We start from the raw sequence: 19,724 nt of genomic DNA, 5'->3' as shown, positions 1-19,724 counted from the left end.
GCTTTGCCTGGCAGGCTAGGTGGGTGGTGGGTGGGTGGGTGGCTTTGGTATGATCTGTGCCGCATCAGCTGATGTATGACATTGATATTTTCTTCATGTAGTGATTCTCAGGTGACTGAGTCCACTATATGATAATACTGATTAAGAATACGGTGTTCATCTAACCTTTAATCATCAACTGGCTGTCAGAAACGTTTGCCATTCTGTGAGAGCCAGATGTACAGTATGTTAGTAGGGAGAGTACTGCTGCTGGCTCACAGAGCGGTCTTCCATGTCAGGTAACTATGGTTTGTGGGACCAGCATGCTGCCATTGCCTGGGTGAATAGGAACATCCGCGCCTTCGGAGGAGACCCCAACAACATCACCGTCTTCGGAGAGTCTGCCGGCGCTGCTAGCGTCAGCTTCCAGGTGTGGGACTAAAAAGAGAACTAACAGTTTTAATACAGAGCTTTCAGGGCAAAGGTAGTCATGTCGAAGTACAAAAAAGGCCAGTACAAGGATGTTTCTTCCATCTCAATGTTATATACTCTTCATTATAATATCATTATTATTCAGTGTCTTCCTGTCATAAAACATAAATTTACTGTCACAGTGTGTAGTTTCTGGTAACTCGTGTCTATGACATTAGCTTATTACATTTGATATGTTTAACAATGAGAACCGGGAGACTTCTGATACCTTATTCTGAACCATGATGTCCTGTACAGAGTGATGGTCAGCCGAGTTTCTGAGACCTCTGTGATCTAATAAACAGGGTGATGGAAAACACTTGTACTTTAGACCATTTTAAGTTGAGCCTTTTTAAATTGTTAGATACAGTATATGTAAGCATATAATGATTGTAACTAAAGATACTGTAGGTAAGGATATGGCTTTCGGCATGGGTCCTCCGTCCACAGTATTAACAGATTAGCAAATGCAGAAAATGCAATGTACTAATTTGAGTTTGAATGTACTTTACACCACACAGACGCTTTCTCCCCATAACAAAGGGCTGATCCGCAGGGCCATCTCCCAGAGTGGCGTTGCTCTCTGCCCCTGGGCCATCAACAACAACCCTCGTGCCTTTGCAGAGATGGTATGTGTACTTCAGTAACATTGGGTGGAGGGTATGAAACTGACAGAGATGCATGTTGGTTGTTAAAGAGTGGTGTCATCCTCCTCTCTCTTTAGGTTGCTGGGAAGGTGGGCTGCCCCATTGATGATCAGATGATGGCCTGCCTGAAGCTCATTGACGCTAAGGAGCTCACCCTTGCTGGTACCCTGTCCCTGGCTGGTTCTCCCTCCAGTGAGTATTCACTGAGGTTAAAATAAGGGGCTGTGGCACACTTTGAGAAAGATGCTAAGGAGGTTGTGCTTTGCATGCATTGATGCCTGTATAGATGAGCATTAGCCTGACGCTCACATATCTCCTCAGCCCACCATTTTACACAGGAATTTGGTGATGGCCATGTCCTACCCATAGCGTTAAAAGTTATGTCTTTCTCTGCCTGCCTCCTCTAGCGCCCATAGTGGGCAACCTGGCCCTCTCCCCAGTGATCGATGGGGACTTCCTGCCTGATCACCCAGGGAAACTGTTCCACAACGCTGCTGACATTGACTACCTTGCAGGGGTCAACAGCATGGATGCCCACCTATTCACTGGATTAGATTTACCCGCCGTCAACAAGCCACTCGCTAACCTCCCTCTGTGAGTGACTTTGGGCTGATTGGTTACCTGGGAGGAGGAGGGTAGTCTGTTCAGTGTTGGCCATGTGCATTGTGTAGCTTAAATGGGACAGCAGATGTACCCACAAAGCATTTTATAGAAGCAACCAAGTCTAACTAACAAGTAGGAGTAGAATAAAACATGTATTAAAAAGAGTAGGGTTATCAGTTTGGGCAGGTACCTAACACAGTTGGCTTAAGAAGGGGTTGTTAGATCTCTTGAGACTAATCTCTCGCTTCCTCACTGAAGGTCAGATGTGAAACTGCTCCTGGGTTCTTTGACTAAGAAGGGAGAGGCCTCTATCAATAGCGCTTTCGCAGAGTACACGGCAGACTGGGGCGATAAGCCCAGTCAGGAGACCATCAAGAAGACTGTTGTTATGATCGAGACTGACTACGTCTTCCTGGTTCCTACCCAGGCTGCTCTCTATCTGCACGCCTCCAATGCCCAGTGAGTCTACCTCCTTCTTATTCTAGCACAGCCCTTCTCCCCCAGTATGTGCTGCTTCCTATCCCAGCGTCACATATCGGATATCTAATCATTCCCCCTCTCCATGCCCTATCCCAGATCTGCACGCACCTACTCCTACCTGTTCTCAGAGCCCAGCCGCATGTCCGGGATAGTTCTACCTTTCCCCAGCTGGATGGAGGCTGACCACGCTGAGGACCTGCAGTTTGTGTTTGGCAAGCCCTTCTCCACGCCCCTGGCATACTGGCCCAAGTACCGCAATGTCTCCAAATACTTTATCGCCTACTGGACCAACTTCGCCAGGACCGGGTAAGAAAGAGCTGCAGAGCAATCATATACAGTAATCACACTCTGTGGGGGATATATACACTGCTCAAAAAAATAAAGGGAACACTTAAACAACACAATGTAACTCCAAGTCAATCACACTTCTGTGAAATCAAACTGTCCACTTAGGAAGCAACACTGATTGACAATACATTTCACATGCTGTTGTGCAAATGGAATAGACAACAGGTGGAAATTATAGGCAATTAGCAAGGCACCCCCAATAAAGGAGTGGTTCTGCAGGTGGTGACCACAGACCACTTCTCAGTTCCTATGCTTCCTGGCTGATGTTTTGGTCACTTTTGAATGCTGGCGGTGCTTTCAATCTAGTGGTAGCATGAGACGGAGTCTACAACCCACACAAGTGGCTCAGGTAGTGCAGCTCATCCAGGATGGCACATCAATGCGAGCTGTGGCAAGAAGGTTTGCTATGTCTGTCAGCGTAGTGTCCAGAGCATGGATGCGCTACCAGGAGACAGGCCAGTACATCAGGAGACGTGGAGGAGGTCGTAGGAGGGCAACAACCCAGCAGCAGGACCGCTACCTCCACCTTTGTGCAAGGAGGAGCAGGAGGAGCACTGCCAGAGCCCTGCAAAATGACCTCCAGCAGGCACAAATGTGCATGTGTCTGCTCAAACGGTCAGAAACAGACTCCATGAGGGTGGTATGAGGGCCCGACGTCCACAGGTGGGGGTTGTGCTTACAGCCCAACACCGTGCAGGACGTTTGGCATTTGCCAGAGAACACCAAGATTGGCAAATTCGCCACTGGCGCCATGTGCTCTTCACAGATGAAATCAGGTTCACACTGAGCACATGTGACAGACGTGACAGAGTCTGGAGACGCTGTGGAGAAAGTTCTGCTTCCTGCAACATCCTCCAGCATGACCGGTTTGGCGGTGGGTCAGTCATGGTGTGGGGTGGCATTTCTTTGTGGGGCCACACAGCCCTCCATGTGCTCGCCAGAGGTAGCCTGACTGCCATTAGGTACCGAGATGAGATCCTCAGACCCCTTGTGAGACCATATGCTGGTGTCCTGGGTTCCTCCTAATGCAAGACAATGCTAGACCTCATGTGGCTGGAGTGTGTCAGCAGTTCCTGCAAGAGGAAGGCATTGATGCTATGGACTGGCCGCCCGTTCCCCAGACCTGAATCCAATTGAGCACATCTGGGACATCATGTCTCGCTCCATCCACCAACGCCACATTGCACCACAGACTGTCCTCACCAGGAGCATGCCCAGGCGTTGTAGAGAGGTCATACAGGCACGTGGAGGCCACACACACTACTGAGCCTCATTTTGACTAGTTTTAAGGACATTACATCAAAGTTGGATCAGCCTGTAGTGTGGTTTTCCACTTTAATTTTGAGTAAGACTCCAAATCCAGACCTCCATGGGTTGATAAATTGGATTTCCATTGATAATTTTTGTGTGATTCTGTTGTCAGCACATTCAACTATGTAAAGAAAAAAGTATTTAATAAGAATATTTAATTCATTCAGATCTAGGATGTGTTATTTTAGAGTTCCCTTTATTTTTTTGAGCAGTGTATATATATATATATATATATATATATATATATATATATATAGAGATACAGTATCAGCCAACCTGTGGGCACACCTACTCATATACATTGTAGAATAATAGTGAGGACTTCAAAAGTATGTATTAACACATATGGAATCATGTAGTAACCAAAAAAGTGTTAAACAAATAAACATAGATTTTAGATTCTTCAAAGTAGTACCCTTTGCCTTGATGACAGCTTTGCACACTCTTGGTATTCTCTCAACCAGCTTCACCTGGAATGATTTTCCAACATTCTTGAAGGAGTTCCCACATATGCGGAGCACTTGTTGGCTGCTTTTCCTTTACTCTGCGGTCCAACTCATCCCAAACAATCTCAGTTGGGTTGAGGTTGGGTGATTATGGAGGCCAGGTCATCTGATGCAGCACTCCATCCCTCTCTTTGGTCAAATAGCCCTTACACATGATAGTGCCACTAAGCGCAAACCAGATGGGATGGCGTATCGCTGCAGAATGCTGTGGTAGCCATGCTGGTTAAGTGTGCCTTGAATTCTAAATAAATCACTGACAGTGTCACCAGCAAAGCACCCCCACACGTCACACCTCCTCCTCCATGCTTCACGGTGGGAACCACACATGCAGAGATCATCTGTTCACCTACTCTGCGTCTCACAAACACACAGTGGTTGGAACCAAAACTCTCAAATTTGGACTGATCAGACCAAAGCACAGATTTCGACCGGTCTAATGTCCATTGGTCGTGTTTCTTGTCCCAGGCAAGTTTCTTCTTATTATTGGTGTTCTTTAGTAGTGGTTTCTTTGCAGCAATTTGACCGTTAAGGCCATATTCACGCTGTCTCCTCTGAACAGTTGATGTTGAGATGTGTCTGTTACTCTGAAGCATTTATTTGGGCTGCAATTTCTGAGGCTGGTAACTCTATTGAACGTATCCTCTGCAGCAGAGGTCTTCCTTTCCTGTAGCGGTCCTCGTGAGAGGGAGTTTCATCATAGCACTTGTTTTTTTTTTTAAGAAAATGAAATTTGTTTAACTCTTTTTAGTTTACTGCATGACTCCATATGTGTTATTTCATAGTTTTGATGTCTTCACTATTATTCTTCAATGTAGAAACAGTCAAAATAAAGAAACTCTTGAATAAGTAGGTGTGTCCAAACTTTTGAGTGTGTGTGTGGCGATTTAAAAGAAAATACCATTTAAAATTCTAAAGTGATATTATCCTCACACATTATTCTCACCATTATGTTTTTCTTACCATCCTCAACCCCTTTCCCACCACAGAGACCCCAACAAGGGGGAGTCCAATGTGCCTGTGACCTGGCCTGCATACACCACCTCTGGGCAAAAGTACCTGGAGATCAACGCCAAAATGAACAGGAACTCTGTCCATGAGAAGATGAGGGTGCGCTTTGTGAACTGGTGGTCTAACACCCTTCCCTCCATCTGAGGTAGTTCTCACTGAGCACAGGCTCCCTGATGCATAATTGACATCATGCTACATTCACAGCTATACAGATTGGTCTTGTTATGTCACAAATAAATGCAAGGCTACTAGTACCACCAGATGGATTTCTGATTGTAACCATTTTTTCTTCATAAGTAAATTAATGCAATTAAGAAGTCTACCCTGTTGTCTGTTTTTAATACTGTCCAGTCACTAGTGAAATGTGTTTTTGTTTGTATTTATCGAAATAGTAGCATGTTGGGGTATACCTATTCACCCAAATTGCATCTGAGTTTACAGTGGATTTTTTTTTCTCTGATTAGTTGCAGTACTTACACATACAGTACCAGTCAAAAGTTTGGACACACCTACTCATTCCAGGGTTTTTATTTATTTTTACTATTTTCTAGATTCTAGAGTAATGGTGAAGACATTGAAACTATGAAATAACACATATGAAATAATGTAGTAACCAAAAAAGTAAGTAGCCACTCTTTGCCTTGATGACAGCATATAACCATGTGGGTGATTGAAAGATGAACAAGGTCCACACTCCAGTCCAGTTGGTGGAGGTAATGCACCTTAAAGGTGGTTGCCAACTGACATATAAAATCAACAGCATCAAATCAAACAACCACCCACATGTCACAGTTTAGAGTAATTCTTAGTCAGTGATGAACACCCAACAATACCTGTAGTTGTAATATTTGCTGGTGGGTATGACTAGAAAGGGAAGATGAAGGCATGTAGCAGTGGTGTAAACATAGCTGGCGCTAACCTTTTGGGGGCCCTAAGCAAGCTTTGGTTGGGGGCCCCACCACCTTGTTGCACAACATTTTAGTGACCTCCTTATGACAGCAGGGAGAAAAGTTGAAGTTTTAAAGGTTACACTATGCAGAAATTGCTTTATTTCCTAGATGCTAAAAATTGTGACAAAATAAGCCAGTATAGTATAGAGAATCCTTGTACCATAAAATATATTTTTAATAATCCAAAATATTGCATTTTCAGTTGTTTGAAGCTGGTGTACAAACCAAAAGTAAAAGATGCAACAATAAAACTTAAGAATAGGAAGCATAGAAATAGTGCACATAAACCAGATCTACTGCGTCTTAGACTTTCAATTACAATGACAGATCTGTAACTCACATTTTAATGTAAATTTGGTTGGTTGCCCAAAAAGTTACATATTGAAGCTTTAAGGTTAATTTCTTGCAATTCTACACAATTTGTCATGGGGCTTAGATAGTGTTGCAGGTTTAAAGCATATTTTCTGCAATTCTACAAAATGTTCCATTGGTTTATGCCTGGGTATAAAGACTATTGTGTAACTCTTATCCCAAGCTTGACTTCTCATCTGTCGGAGGCGTGGCCTGTTACCCAAGTGTCACATCTCTATTCCAAGGCGCTCTGCCTCACGACAATAGCCTATAGAACATTTATGCCACACCTGACAAGACTACAGTACGACAAACTATTAAGTCAGTCTTTTTGTGAAGCCACACTGCCGATCTGGCACAGGAACCAGTGCGACAGCGCTGCAGTGGCCGGTACCGGAGGAGAGGTTTTCATGGTGACGCGGCTGTGACAAGCCGCCAGAGGGTGGCAGCCAGGGACAAACACCCGTGTACTCTGTCTGGAGATCTCCTTATAGGCTAAATAACACGAGAGGATGGAGGGTCAAAGCATGTCTCTACTCGGCAAGATGATGGCAGTTATAGGGATAAGCGTGGTAGCAGGTCTCATCGTGCACGTGCGAGACCCGTTGGACTCAATTTTAGGAGGTGGATACCCGGAGCTGTGGAGGAAAGCGGGACTGGTAGGTGCCCCAGCCCGGGCCGTGGCTTGCATCTTCGCCGGGGTTTCCCTTCTTGCTATGGGCTGGCTATATAGACTACTGTTTGCCCCCCTGGAACTGCTCAGAACTCCCGACGAGGTTGGATACATTGCCGAAGACGGTCGCTCCCGCGCCCAAGCGGCAAACGAAGTGCGTCGGAGACGGAAAACTGGCGAACTGCCACCCGTTTATCCCAACGGCTGGTATCGAGTATTGGATTCTCACATGCTGGAGCGAGGGGATGTCAAGAACGTAACTGTTTTAGGTATTCACAGCGCCACCCACTACAATACAGACAAACCAACAACACATTCGATTAGACGACAATATGTCCGTCTCTGAGATCAGCAAATAATTTGTGCATATCTACATGGTTTTTTTTGCAACACACACAGTGTCTCAGTAGTGCACCTCACAGTTGAATTAAAGGCTACGCATCATAGGATAAAAATAGCCTGTCTCACTCCAGATTGTAATACATGTGCTTGTCACGTCAGGCAGGACAGTCCAATAACGAATCCAGGTGGAGATGCTGACAATGCACCTGTCCTTGTTTAGGTCTCCCTTCTCTCTCACTTTTTCTCGCTGTGTAATGTATATCCACTCATGGAAAAAAACAAAAACATCCTATCCAGTTGATGTTAAATAACAAATATGTAGCCTACCTGCAATTAACAGTCCAAGACTCCTCTGACTCACATTTCCTGTGTGAACATTGTCACATCAAAAAGCTACACTACGATGTGCATAGGCCTACCAAATAGTGTCCTACCAACATGATTAGGCAACTTTTGAAGCATGATTTAAGCTTACACCATTTGTATACAAAGTCTCATATTACAACATAAACAGTATAGGTGCCTAGTTATGATCAGGTAAGTCAGATGATGTTTAAAAGTCATTCTTTCAATTAAAGTATTTCCATTAGGCCTATTTGAAATTATGGAAACTCTACTGTGTAAAAGAAAGGGACTACATTTGGTCATATTCTCTAAAGTTCAGCTTTGGCTCATTTCCTTAGGTGTAATAACACATGCAGTTCAATTCTATTGACTGAACACCTGATTTTGTATTACAGTACATTTCCTTGTCTCAGCTCTATATCCGCTCGCTGAGTGGTGGTGGTTGGAATAGGGAAACAATAGAAGCACCCTCTTTAACATGGACAACCTGGGGTTCCAAGATCCACACAAACTATGGACTTTTTTGTACTCTCAAGTATGCATAGTTTGTTGCCTCGTGCTGAGTGCCTGACACCAAAAAGTCAGCTGGTGAATGTGTGGAACACTGAAGATGAATTTGTATATAAAATCAGTCACATTTGACATGCACTAATCAGTACATGTGGTTTTGTATGTAGCCTACTGAACATATTTGCATGTCCTCAGAAAAGATGCAGTCACAAAACTGTACAAAAAATACTAATCCCCATGAGATAACACTATAATGATACACCATTGACATTCTCTTCCTCATATTATTTTTCTTCTTTGGGATGCCCTCTTTCTCTGGCTGCCTGCTACTCATAGCTCTATCATGGGATCTAATCAGTAACCTATTTTAGCCAAAGAAAATATAATGAATAGCATTGTAACAGTAATTAGGTGCCTGTTTGACCAAAACCAGTTATGCATTGAGATTCACTGTCCTTTACACAAAAAAAGCTGTAAAAAATAGTCTCTCAGGCAAATAATATCTAGGCCCGAAGGACTAAAATAACTTCTGAAAGGAATTCCATGTATTATTCTAACTCCGGTGACATCTGTATTGCATGATCCAGTCAGCACATTTGTAACCCTGTGTGATATGAGAGAAATGAATGTGTCATCGGTGTCTCCAGACAGTTATATAATAGATTATACTCTCTAATTAGTCACAGAAGTAGGTACATTAATGCAGAACTATTTGGACATATTTGGACAAACAGGGTTCAACGCCTATTGTGATTGGATTTCTAATCATTACTCAAGAATGAGGTTCTACTGAATAATTATTAAAATAATTACACAACTTCTTTTAGCTGACTGCACTCTGCACATTTTGTCTGCCATTTCTCTGCCATCATCTTGAATTGGTTTCAACTTTGAATATGTGACATCTTTAGAACCTGCCAAGGCAGGTCTCAACAATCCAACATAGATACATATCATTGAAGATTGTTTGATATACGCTCACTGTTGACATTTCAATGGTCATTGTCTTTGCCTTGTCAATACAATGCCTCACCTGTTCATTGTTCTTCATGTGCAGTTAGACGTAGCCAAGCCAATTTGCCAGGAGAAACCCTATATTGTTGGAAGGACCATTTTGGTTTTGTGTTGCCTGCCTGCCTTCCTTTAACCAAGGGCCATTGAACAGTTGAAGACTTGGCTGCTAGGAAACATTTAATCTGAAAAGACAACCTCCTTATTGTTTACTGGGACCTGGTCACCATCAATGTGTGTTTGCTTCAGCATCCTGGAGGTGGATGCCATGGCCACTAATGTTTATTTTAGTTACTCCATTCTTTCATCTGAAACTGCTGTGTGTCTCTGTGGTCTGTGCTTACTACAAGGGTGATGCAACCATTTTCAATAAATCAAGCAGAAGGCCCAAGTGTTGGTTTTGTTGCACAAGCCTCTGCTGTGTGTCAGGCCTGACAACACACCTTAGCTGCCCCGACCTCCAAAACTAATGCTCTTCACACACCAATGCATTGTGAGGCTGACTACTGCTATTCAAGGCCCGAGATTAGGCTATTTAAGAATGCTTGTCGAGTGGGTGACATGAATTAAAGTCACACAACCTGTCCAATAAAAACAAGTTCTTGGGTGAGACCCACTGATTCGCTAAATCAAATGTTTTTGTTATCCTGCAATGTTTTCTTTCTGCAGACACAAGAGTTGGAAAAGTCTTGTTGTGTCAAACCTCAAATTAAACTCTTGGCCCTCCACTTCAGTGCTATTTGTATTCATTCACATGTATAGTACAGACTATAAATTAAGATTAATGTGAGACCAGTACTGTTGAAGTTTTGACCATCCAGATGTTATTTATTTATTATTATTATTATTATTTTTACATTGGAGATTCTTCCATCTCTCCACATTCCCTTTTGACAGTGTTTACTGCAATACTGGGAAAAGGGGCTGATTTTGGAATGATTTATCTTTAATTATCTGTCAGCAAGAGTTGATAAATCTCCCCCTGTTATGGGATTAATTATTCTCCAATTCTCCCCAGGCACATTATTCTACATTCCCCCTCAAACACAGTCTCATGAGAGTAACTGGAGGAATATGCTGTAAGGGCTTGATTCTGACCCGAGTTAAGCGCACGTAAATGGAATGCAATTCCCTTTTTATCCACTCTTCTCTCTATGGTATTCTGACCTTGAATTTAAGCATAAGAATAGCTGTTCGCCTGTTATTTGTTTATAAATTAAGGAGTGGCGGAGGTGTGTCTGCAGATATGCCATATTCTGACCTTGACTTAATTCCCTAATAATTTCACCACTTTTACACATGAGGAAACCATTAATAAGGTCTAGCAAAACTACTGGTTCCAACTGTAAAAAGCATCCAATAGAAATAACATCATTCTCTATGCACTGATTTACAAATTGTTAAGGGCTATTGATAAGAGCTAGGTAAATGAGTAATCTGTTTGGATAAAATAATTGTACATTTTATGTGAAACTTGTTTTAGATCTATTTGACCTTATAATCACTGGAGACAAATGTGTAACCAATCGTATGGCAGCAAACTGAAGCATATCAACATAACTTTTAGTAGAGTTTATGAAATGCTGTGCCATTATACAGAATTTAAATTGTAGTGCCTTTTAACTTGTAGGAATGGGCACTCTCAAATGTCATGATTATAGGCTACCAGGACTTTTTTGGTCTCCTATTTTCTATCATGTTAAATATTAGCCACTATCAGTATCGACTGTCAGTTGGCTTAATAACCACACATATTCAACTGCCAATTTACTGTTAGTTCCCTTCAGTTGGTATAGTTGTCTCGTTCTGACCTTAGTTCTTTTGTTATGTCTTTGTTTTAGTATGGTCAGGGCGTGAGTTGGGTGGGTTGTCTATGTTAGTTTTTCTAGGATTTGGTATTTCTGTTTTTGGCCTGGTATGGTTCTCAATCAGAGGCAGCTGTCAATCGTTGTCCCTGATTGAGAACCATACTTTGGTAGCCTGTTTTTCACCCTTGAGTTGTGGGTGATTGTTTTCTGTTTACACCAGACAGGACTGTTTCGTTTCGTTCATTCTCCGTTGTTATTTTGTTTAGTGTTCTCGTGATAATAAATTATCGATATGGACACTTACCACGCTGCGCATTGGTGCGATATCGCTTACTCCTCGTCAGAAGAAGAGGACGAACCTTACAATAGTCTACATTAGCATTCCATTTAATTCAATTGTTTTGTTAACCTTCATTTACTTCCTCTGTAAACGCAGTCGTGGCCATGTGGTTATTGCTGATTAGTAAAAGTTGATCATATGAAAAAAAAAAGAAGGCAAGTAAGCTAATTAAATCGTTATGGAATGGAGCGCAGACCCAGCTGTAATAGTTTGAACCTGACGCATGGCGCAATACTTGGCCATGTCTTCACACAGTTCCATAGTTAGTGCAGTCAATAGGCGAGGGTATAGCCTACTATTGTACACTGTTCTCCCTATTATAATTCTATGTACACTAATCTTCCAACATTAACCTGGGTTGAAGAACTGAATGTGGCAATTGTCAGAATGAATCAATCCACCATTTTCTTTATTTCGTGCGTAAAGGCTCTCCAAACCAGTTAATGATTTATACTGTAAATACTTTCCTAAACCTAAATAATCTACAAGATCAGAGTATTTTAAAACTACCAACTGAAACGGACGAATATGCATATGTAACCGATGTGAAATGGCTAGTTAGTTAGCGGGTGCGCGCTAATAGCGTTTCAATCGGTGACGTCACTCGCTCTGAGACCTTGAAGTAGTTGTTCCCCTTGCTCTGCAAGGGCCGCGGCTTTTGTGGAGCGATGGGTAACGATGCTTCGAGGGTGGCTGGTTCGAGGCGAGGCGACGGAAGCTATACTGTTACACATATATAGTCTCTCAAGTCTGTCGACAAAATTATAACTAAAAAGGTACCCCGTTTTTAAAGGGATGTCTTAAGATAAATGTACTGAAAACCTTATTGAATGAAAACTCCACTAGAAAATAGGTTGGCCAGCAAGTGGATGGGATTTCAGCGGTTGAATTACATTTATTCAGAGCGCGCAAGGTAGCCACACCTGTAGAGCGCATAACGCTACCGAATAAGGTCAATCTGAATACCGGATACTGACAAGTGCGTCGGAAAGGCGTAAATTCCTAAAACGGAATCAGTCCCTAAAAGCATCACAATTTATATGGTCACAAACCATGACGGGTATGCACATGGAAATGTTAGGGAAAATGGATATTGGACTGATGGAGGAGAAACTTGACAACTGCTGATGACTAGATGACACCTGGTGCTTCAGAGTAACGTTACAGTGCTGCCATGTCTGTATCACACTTCCCCACAAAAATATGCATGCCATTTTGTGATAACGGTTACGACAAATGACATGGCATCCGTGTGAATTTATAGCTAAGCTATTATTTATATTACTGCACTACGTATCATTTCACACTACCTCGACTTACTCCATCGTGACATCAACGACAACATGCTCCTTATTTGACTGCAGTTAGCTGCAATCTTAGACAGATGCAGCCTATGATTGTTGAGTCCGGGCAAATGTTGCAGCCAAACTGCTTCAAATAGGGTGATTAGCCTAGCTAGCTAAATGACAACACTATTAATTCTAGAAGTAACGACTCTATTGCTTAATTCAGAAATTAGACTTCACCTCCGTGTTACATCTATAGGCATTATCTCGCTAACTAGCTAGCATGAGCTAGTTAACATAAGCTAGCTAGCCAACATGCGTTGTTTCTGACATGCCACAATTCTGCTTACTTTACATCTGACATATCCAGCTACTGTAGCTAGATAATGATGGTTTACAGTGACCCTACGCACACCCACTCACATACAAGCTGCTGCTGCTACTCTGTTTATCTTATATCCTGTTGCTGACTGCAGAACAAAAATATAAACGCAACAGTCAATTGAAATAAATTCATTAGGTCCTAATCTATGGATTTCACATGACTGGGAATACAGATATACATCTGTCAGATACCTTTTAAAAAAATGGGCCTCACAATGGGCCTCAGGATCTCATCACGGTATTTCTGTGCATTCGAATTGCCATTGATGAAATGCAATTGTGTTTGTTTTCCATAGCATATGCCTGCCTATACCATAACCCCACCCCCACCATGGGGCACTCTGTTCACAACGTTGACATCAGAAACCGCTTGCTCACACAACGCCATTCACGTGGTCTGCGGTTGTAAGGCGGGTTGGACATACTGCCAAATTCTCCAAAACGATGTTGTAGGTGGCTTATTCCACATTAAATTCTCTGGCAACAGCTTTGGTAAACATTCCTGCAGTCAGCATGCCAATAGCAAGCTCTATAAAAACTTGAGACATCTATGGCATTGTGTTGCGTGACAAAACTGAACATTTTAGAGTGGCCTTTTACTGTCCTCAGCTTCTTGATATGCCACACATGTCAGGTGGAGGGATTATCTTGGCAAAGGTGAAATGCTCACTAACAGGGATGTAAACAAATTTGTACACGTGTTGTGTACGGCACATGTTACTAATACAATTTGATTTGAATTTGAGACAAATAATGTTTTTGTGTGTATGGAACATTTCTGGGATCTTTTATTTCAGCTCATGAAACATGGGACCAACACTTTACATGTTGCGTTTATATTTTTGGTTCAGTGTAGTATGTTAGCTAGCTAACCAACTAGGCGGTTATCAAAGACACTCAGTCAGTAATTTAAAATACTTTTCTGACCAACTGGACATTACTTTAGCCAATCTCGGCCTACTCCTTCTTGCCTACTCCCGTCTATAGGTCTCCTACTAGGTTCAAAACAATATCAAATAAACTCTGTGGCTGTAGTCCGGTCAAAATAAACCACTCGCACACTGCCTTCTGGTGCAGCCAGGCAGTCAATGGTTCAATGTTCCAAAACTATTCACCTGAATCTACGTCAAGCCTGGACAACATTCTATTTCATATTGTTATGGTGTGCGTGCAGCCCAGAAGTATATTTAAGCAATAAGGTACAACGGGTGTGGTATATGGCCTATATACCACAGCTAAGGGCTGTTCTTACCCACGACACAATGCAGAGTGCCTGGAAACAGCCCTATTGGCCATATACCACAAACCCCCAAGGTTCCTTATTGCTATTATAAACTGGTTACCAATGTAATTAGAGCAGTAAAAAATAAATGTTTTGTCATACCTGTGATATACGGTCTTATATACCACGGCTGTCAGCCAATCAGCATTCAGGGCTCGACCCACCCAGTTTATATAATCGATTATATCTCCAATTTACAATGTTGGATGGAAGAAAAAAAAAGTGACACATCAGATTCATACACTACTCATTATTGTTGTTGTTGTTGTTTTTTAAGTGAAACATGGCCTTTATTCGACTCAGTAAGCATATCATTAGTCAAACACATAAGGCCTATTGGATTGATGCTATCTTCTCTTTTGGAGCCTCTCTAGTTTCTCTACTTCCCCACATGGATTTATCGAGATCCTCCTCTCTTTTTCTCTCCCCCTTTCTCTGTGCCAGTTTTCCAGCCACCAGTAAGAGCCTGTCCCAGATTCCGCTGACCCAAATCAACATTTGTCAGTTCCGGTCTGTTCATTTATTTTTGTTGTTTTTGTAAATAGCCACACCTGTTCCTGAAATCTGTCAGTCCAGTCAGTTTCACCATTTTATGCAGTACACAGTCAGTCTAGGACACTCTTCTCAGTATATCTCAGTCAACATTTGCACACTCTCTAATTCTGTCCCGGCCTGCAGACAGTGTGGTTGCAGTCACGGCCTGCTCTACCTATCTGCTGTCATTTGGGCGGCAGGGCGTTATCCCGGTTTCCGAGGGTTTAACCGGGAGGGCCTACTCATTGCCTAGCGTTGCCAGGGCCGCTGAATCCTATCCTTAGTGACAGTTGGGCGGCTTTAATCTGAAGGTAATCTTAGCTCCGTGGGGTCACAGTCAGGAGCTAAGCCAGCTAGTTTGCTGCTTGGCCTCTGGCCCCATATCCAATCCCACACTGTCTCAATCTGATGGCTCACTATGCAGTGGGCCGTGGCTTAGTGTGGTGTACGTGCTTGTGGTATACGTGCCTGTAGCTTCCTGATCGGTCCTGTCCAACTTAACTATATATAATGTAGGTCGCACATACAACACACCCGCCCTTCTCTGATGCAGTGACACAGTTTAGGAGACAGGGGTCATACCTCAGATGAGCATTTAACACAGACTTTGTTGAGAATATGATTGTGAGAATATGACATAAACACCCAGTCCATTCTTTTCATTTACTGTACTGTTAAGCTTTTCAACTCAGACCAAGCTCATTCCAGGAAATTAAATAGGGCCTTCAACATGGTTTACAATTGAAAGAAAGTGTACCAAACGCAGATGTTTACAATTGTTTATATGTATTTAGGTAGCTATTTATTTAATATCCTAGAATAGTTTCAGTGTTTGCCAGGAGGTACAGGTTGGTTACAGAAGAGTTCAGGCCAAGCCAGGTGGGTTGGCAACCCTATGGATACGGTTGTTGTTGCCCTGAATACATTGTATACTGGGGACACTTATGGGATTTTTATAAATAATGACTAAATGATGTATACATTTAAAGTAGAATTATAACTAACAGAATTCTATCCTGTTTGATTAAGAATTTTTGCACATAGGCAAAGAGGAATTATTAACAAACAACTTGAGACCACAGTGAAACTAACAACAGGAAAGATGTCTGGTCCCCAACCAGGGAGGGGAGAAACCGTTGGGCTTGCAGTAGATTGTGTAGCATATGGTAAGCAATATGTATGTGTTGGAATGGAATTGAAAAGCAGCTTTGTCATTGTCTGAGAGGAGGAGGGACATTTATGACGAAATGAGAGGTATATAAACCAATGTCCATGAAATGATGGGCAGAGCTCTCGAGAATAAACGCTATTGACTAATTTGGTGGCTGGTCTCTGTCCATTTTATGCAAATAAGAACCTTACAAATTCTTAGAAACGGACAGTGTTTTAATTGAATTGGTTAATGAACACATAGTTACTAAATTCATCTAACAGACACCCAGTGAATTTAAAGAGAAATGCAGCCTTTTCAGAGATGTTTTTAGTTGTCCTTCAAAGAGTAAAATGCTCATTCAATAAATTAGGTGTCTTCACATTTATGTGTCTTAATTGGCTTTAAGTGGATATTTCAAGTATTTTATTATAGTAGTCATCTAATTTTAAGACCCAGCTCCTCACAGCTTACTTTTGACCTCCTTTCCCAAATCTGTTTTCCTCCCAGGTGAGCAGGTGGCAGTGTTCCGGGGCACAGAGGGCAAAGCCTATGTGGTGGATGCCTACTGCCCACACCTGGGTGCCAACCTGGCAGTGGGGGGGCGTGTGGTGGGGCAGAGCATAGAGTGCCCGTTCCACGGCTGGCAGTTCCGGGGGGAAGACGGAAAGTGTGTGAGGATCCCCTATGCAGAGAAAGGTGAGAAGCCACAACCAACTCAATGTAATGTAATTTAATGTATCCAGCTAAAATAATGTGGGATTTTACTTCTGTCAATCTATCGTGACAGCCTAAACATTAGTAGCTGATTTGATTCTGGGTGCCGAGATTGTAAACAGTATAATGTCTTACATTTTAAAAACAGATTTGTCATTTTGCGCAATACAATGAATTTGTTTATTTTCCCTCTGTGGATTGTTAGTGCCAGAGTTTGCTAAGGTGCGCTGCTGGCGCAGTATGGAGACCAATGGTCAGGTTCTGGTGTGGTTCCACTGTGACGGAGAGGAACCTGGCTGGACAGTACCAGAGCAGGGGGAGATCACACGAGGGGAATGGGTCTACCGGGGCCGCACTGAGCACTTCATCAACGCACACATAGAGGTCTGTTGTCTGTTGTAGATGTGTGTGTGTGATAAGAAAAAGTCTTCATTTTATACTTGTATATTTTTTATTTACCATATGGTAACTTTAGGTCAATGTGTTCTTTAGTAAATCCTGAAGACTTTGTCTTATAAAGAGAAAGTCAACTGTGCCTTTTCCTCTCTGTGACTGCCACCTGTAGGAGATCCCTGAGAATGCAGCAGATATTGCCCACCTGGCCCACTTGCACACACCAGGCATTGTGAGCGGGGTTGACCTGCGCTACACCAACAGCAAGACCTGGGAGTTTGTGAGGCACGACTGGAAGGTAAGGACTTCCTGACCATGTGACCTTACTACTCTGGGCCCTACTTATATATACTTTTAAAACTTCTTTAAATGGTTCCTCAATGGTGTGTCCCTACAAATACGTGTGTGTGTGTGTGTGTGTGTGTGTGTGTGTGTGTGTGTGTGTGTGTGTGTGTGTGTGTGTGTGTGTGTGTGTGTGTGTGTGTATGTGTATGAATATGTATATGTATATGTATATATATATATTTCCAGGTGCAATGGGAAGCTGAGTCTGAGCCCACAAAGCACTGCTCCCAGATGCTGGTGAAACATGCCCTGACTGTGTTTGGTCGCCACTGGCCTCTGCTGGACATGGATGTAGTGGCTCGACAGGTACAGATAATCACAGACAGACTAGATAGTGTTTAGAAAATTGTGACCCTGAGGTGCTGAATTCAGTCATAAAACACAGCTGAAGTCATCATTGTCAACAAGTGTGTCAGCCAAGACCACCCAGTGCCAAGACTGCTCTTGGTTTTAGCCTCTCCGTCAGCTGAGATATATATCACCGTCTCAAAGGAATAAACGGACCATTCAGACAGCTTTGTCACCTCTTGTTTTCGCTTCACTGTGCTTTTGGATTTGTGTATACATGGCTGCATCCAAACGAGCTGCCTCAGTCACTATGGTGACGTTGAACAAGACCTCTGGCTGCAATTAACATTCACCTTAGTATTGTATCAATAACAGTGTTTCAGTCTGATGTGTCCAGCACCATAAATCAACTACGTTTTTTATGGATGGTCCATTTAGCTCTGTCCAGAATTGTGTCTACTCTATGTTTAGTACATGGACATGATGTGTATGTGTCAGTAATATATGTCTGTGTGTTCCAGGTTGGTCCAGGGGTGGTGTTCCTGCTGTTCGACCACAGTTTCCTGGGTCGGGGTGTGATCATGCACTGTGTGACGCCCGTGGAGCCTCTATTGCAGTGTGTGTCCCACACCATCTTCTACCAGAGCAACATCCCCCCACTGGTGCCCAAGTTCATCCTGAGGGCAGAGTGCATCCAGGTACCATGTATCCCCACCATATTGCCCAGCTTACTCCTGCCCTCAGACTCTCGTACCCACGTTGTAACACACAGGAACTGTACTGTACAGCCAATGATCAAACTGTTCTCAATGTGGTACATTATATTCCAAAACCATGAATATCATGCATGTCAATTCATACACATTATTAGTATCCTTAATAATATTAAATTCATCATAATTTGGTGAATATACAGTATGGTAGAATACATGGTAGACTTTGAAATTTGACTTTTAAAAAGTCACTCATTAGCAGTTTTTTGCTTTTTATGTGAACATTCTTGTCAGATTGATCACTACTTATTTCAGGTTTTGATATAACTAACCCCTTGTTGTTCTGACTGGTTTATGTCCCAGTTTGAGCGGGACGTGATGATCTGGAACAATAAGAAGTACATCTCTAAGCCCCTGCTGGTGAAGGAGGACTCTGCCATCCAGAAACACAGGCGGTGGTTCAGTCAGTTTTACAGTGATAACAGCCCTCGGCTGCGCTACCAGCACAACACGCTGGACTTCTGACCTCTCACACACTGAAAGAAGCACAGGAAAGCCAAACAAGGTACTGGTCCAAAAACACCTTCAATGTCCAAAAGGTATTCAAATATAAAAGAGAAGAGGACACCCTTGGAATTTAACACCAGAAAATTGTTAGTCTTTTGTAGCAGCTCTTTCATGGTTAATGAATTGTGGGGTCTTGTGATGCAAACCAGCTGTAGTAACAGCAGCATTTGTTATTGTTTTGATAACTGAGCAGCAACCAAGCGCCCAAAGGGACTCTTATTCTACCAAAGCCCCGAAGTCGTGCTCCACATTTTCACTTAATTGGACTTCCGTAGCAAGACAAAATGCCGGTGGGAGGATTCATCTTCTCCCCTTCTTGTTATATTTCAAACAAAGCAACTGAATGCCCTCACATCTCCCATCAGAGTTGTACAGGTGTAAA

At 42.7% G+C, this 19,724-nt stretch overlaps 2 protein-coding genes across 2 annotated transcripts in view; both read left to right on the top strand.

The window, feature by feature from the left end:
• LOC139409956 (bile salt-activated lipase-like) overlaps window positions 1-5,675 on the top strand; it is an 8,051-nt gene extending 2,376 nt beyond the window's left edge. The window contains exons 5-11 of the mRNA XM_071155367.1: window positions 279-409; window positions 972-1,079; window positions 1,175-1,289; window positions 1,505-1,691; window positions 1,959-2,159; window positions 2,277-2,486; window positions 5,332-5,675. Of these exons, the coding sequence (XP_071011468.1) occupies window positions 279-409; window positions 972-1,079; window positions 1,175-1,289; window positions 1,505-1,691; window positions 1,959-2,159; window positions 2,277-2,486; window positions 5,332-5,497 (1,118 nt within the window). The 3' untranslated portion in view covers window positions 5,498-5,675. The remainder of the gene's footprint in view (window positions 1-278; window positions 410-971; window positions 1,080-1,174; window positions 1,290-1,504; window positions 1,692-1,958; window positions 2,160-2,276; window positions 2,487-5,331) is intronic.
• Window positions 5,676-6,988: 1,313 nt separating this feature from the next.
• Window positions 6,989-19,441, top strand: LOC139409955 (cholesterol 7-desaturase nvd). The gene is made up of 7 exons (XM_071155366.1): window positions 6,989-7,596; window positions 16,830-17,018; window positions 17,242-17,420; window positions 17,602-17,727; window positions 17,961-18,080; window positions 18,584-18,760; window positions 19,139-19,441. Exons 1-7 carry the CDS (start codon window positions 7,167-7,169, stop codon window positions 19,298-19,300), a joined length of 1,383 nt encoding a protein of 460 aa, XP_071011467.1. The 5' UTR covers window positions 6,989-7,166; the 3' UTR covers window positions 19,301-19,441.
• The last annotated feature ends 283 nt before the right edge of the window (window positions 19,442-19,724 follow it).

This window comes from Oncorhynchus clarkii, chromosome 5 (genome assembly GCF_045791955.1).
Source record: "Oncorhynchus clarkii lewisi isolate Uvic-CL-2024 chromosome 5, UVic_Ocla_1.0, whole genome shotgun sequence".
NCBI classification, from domain to species: domain Eukaryota; kingdom Metazoa; phylum Chordata; class Actinopteri; order Salmoniformes; family Salmonidae; genus Oncorhynchus; species Oncorhynchus clarkii.
The sequence above is the reverse complement of the archived record's forward strand: the minus strand, read 5'-3'. Positions and strand labels throughout refer to the sequence as shown.

Bases quoted from the DNA above. Each gene is read 5' to 3' on its own strand.
- LOC139409955 (XM_071155366.1), top strand. From the start codon at position 7,167: ATGGAGGGTCAAAGCATGTCTCTACTCGGCAAGATGATGGCAGTTATA. The intron at 17,421-17,601 runs GTCTGTTGTCTG...TGCCACCTGTAG, and splicing joins TCATCAACGCACACATAGAG to GAGATCCCTGAGAATGCAGC. The intron at 18,081-18,583 runs GTACAGATAATC...TGTGTGTTCCAG, and splicing joins TGGATGTAGTGGCTCGACAG to GTTGGTCCAGGGGTGGTGTT.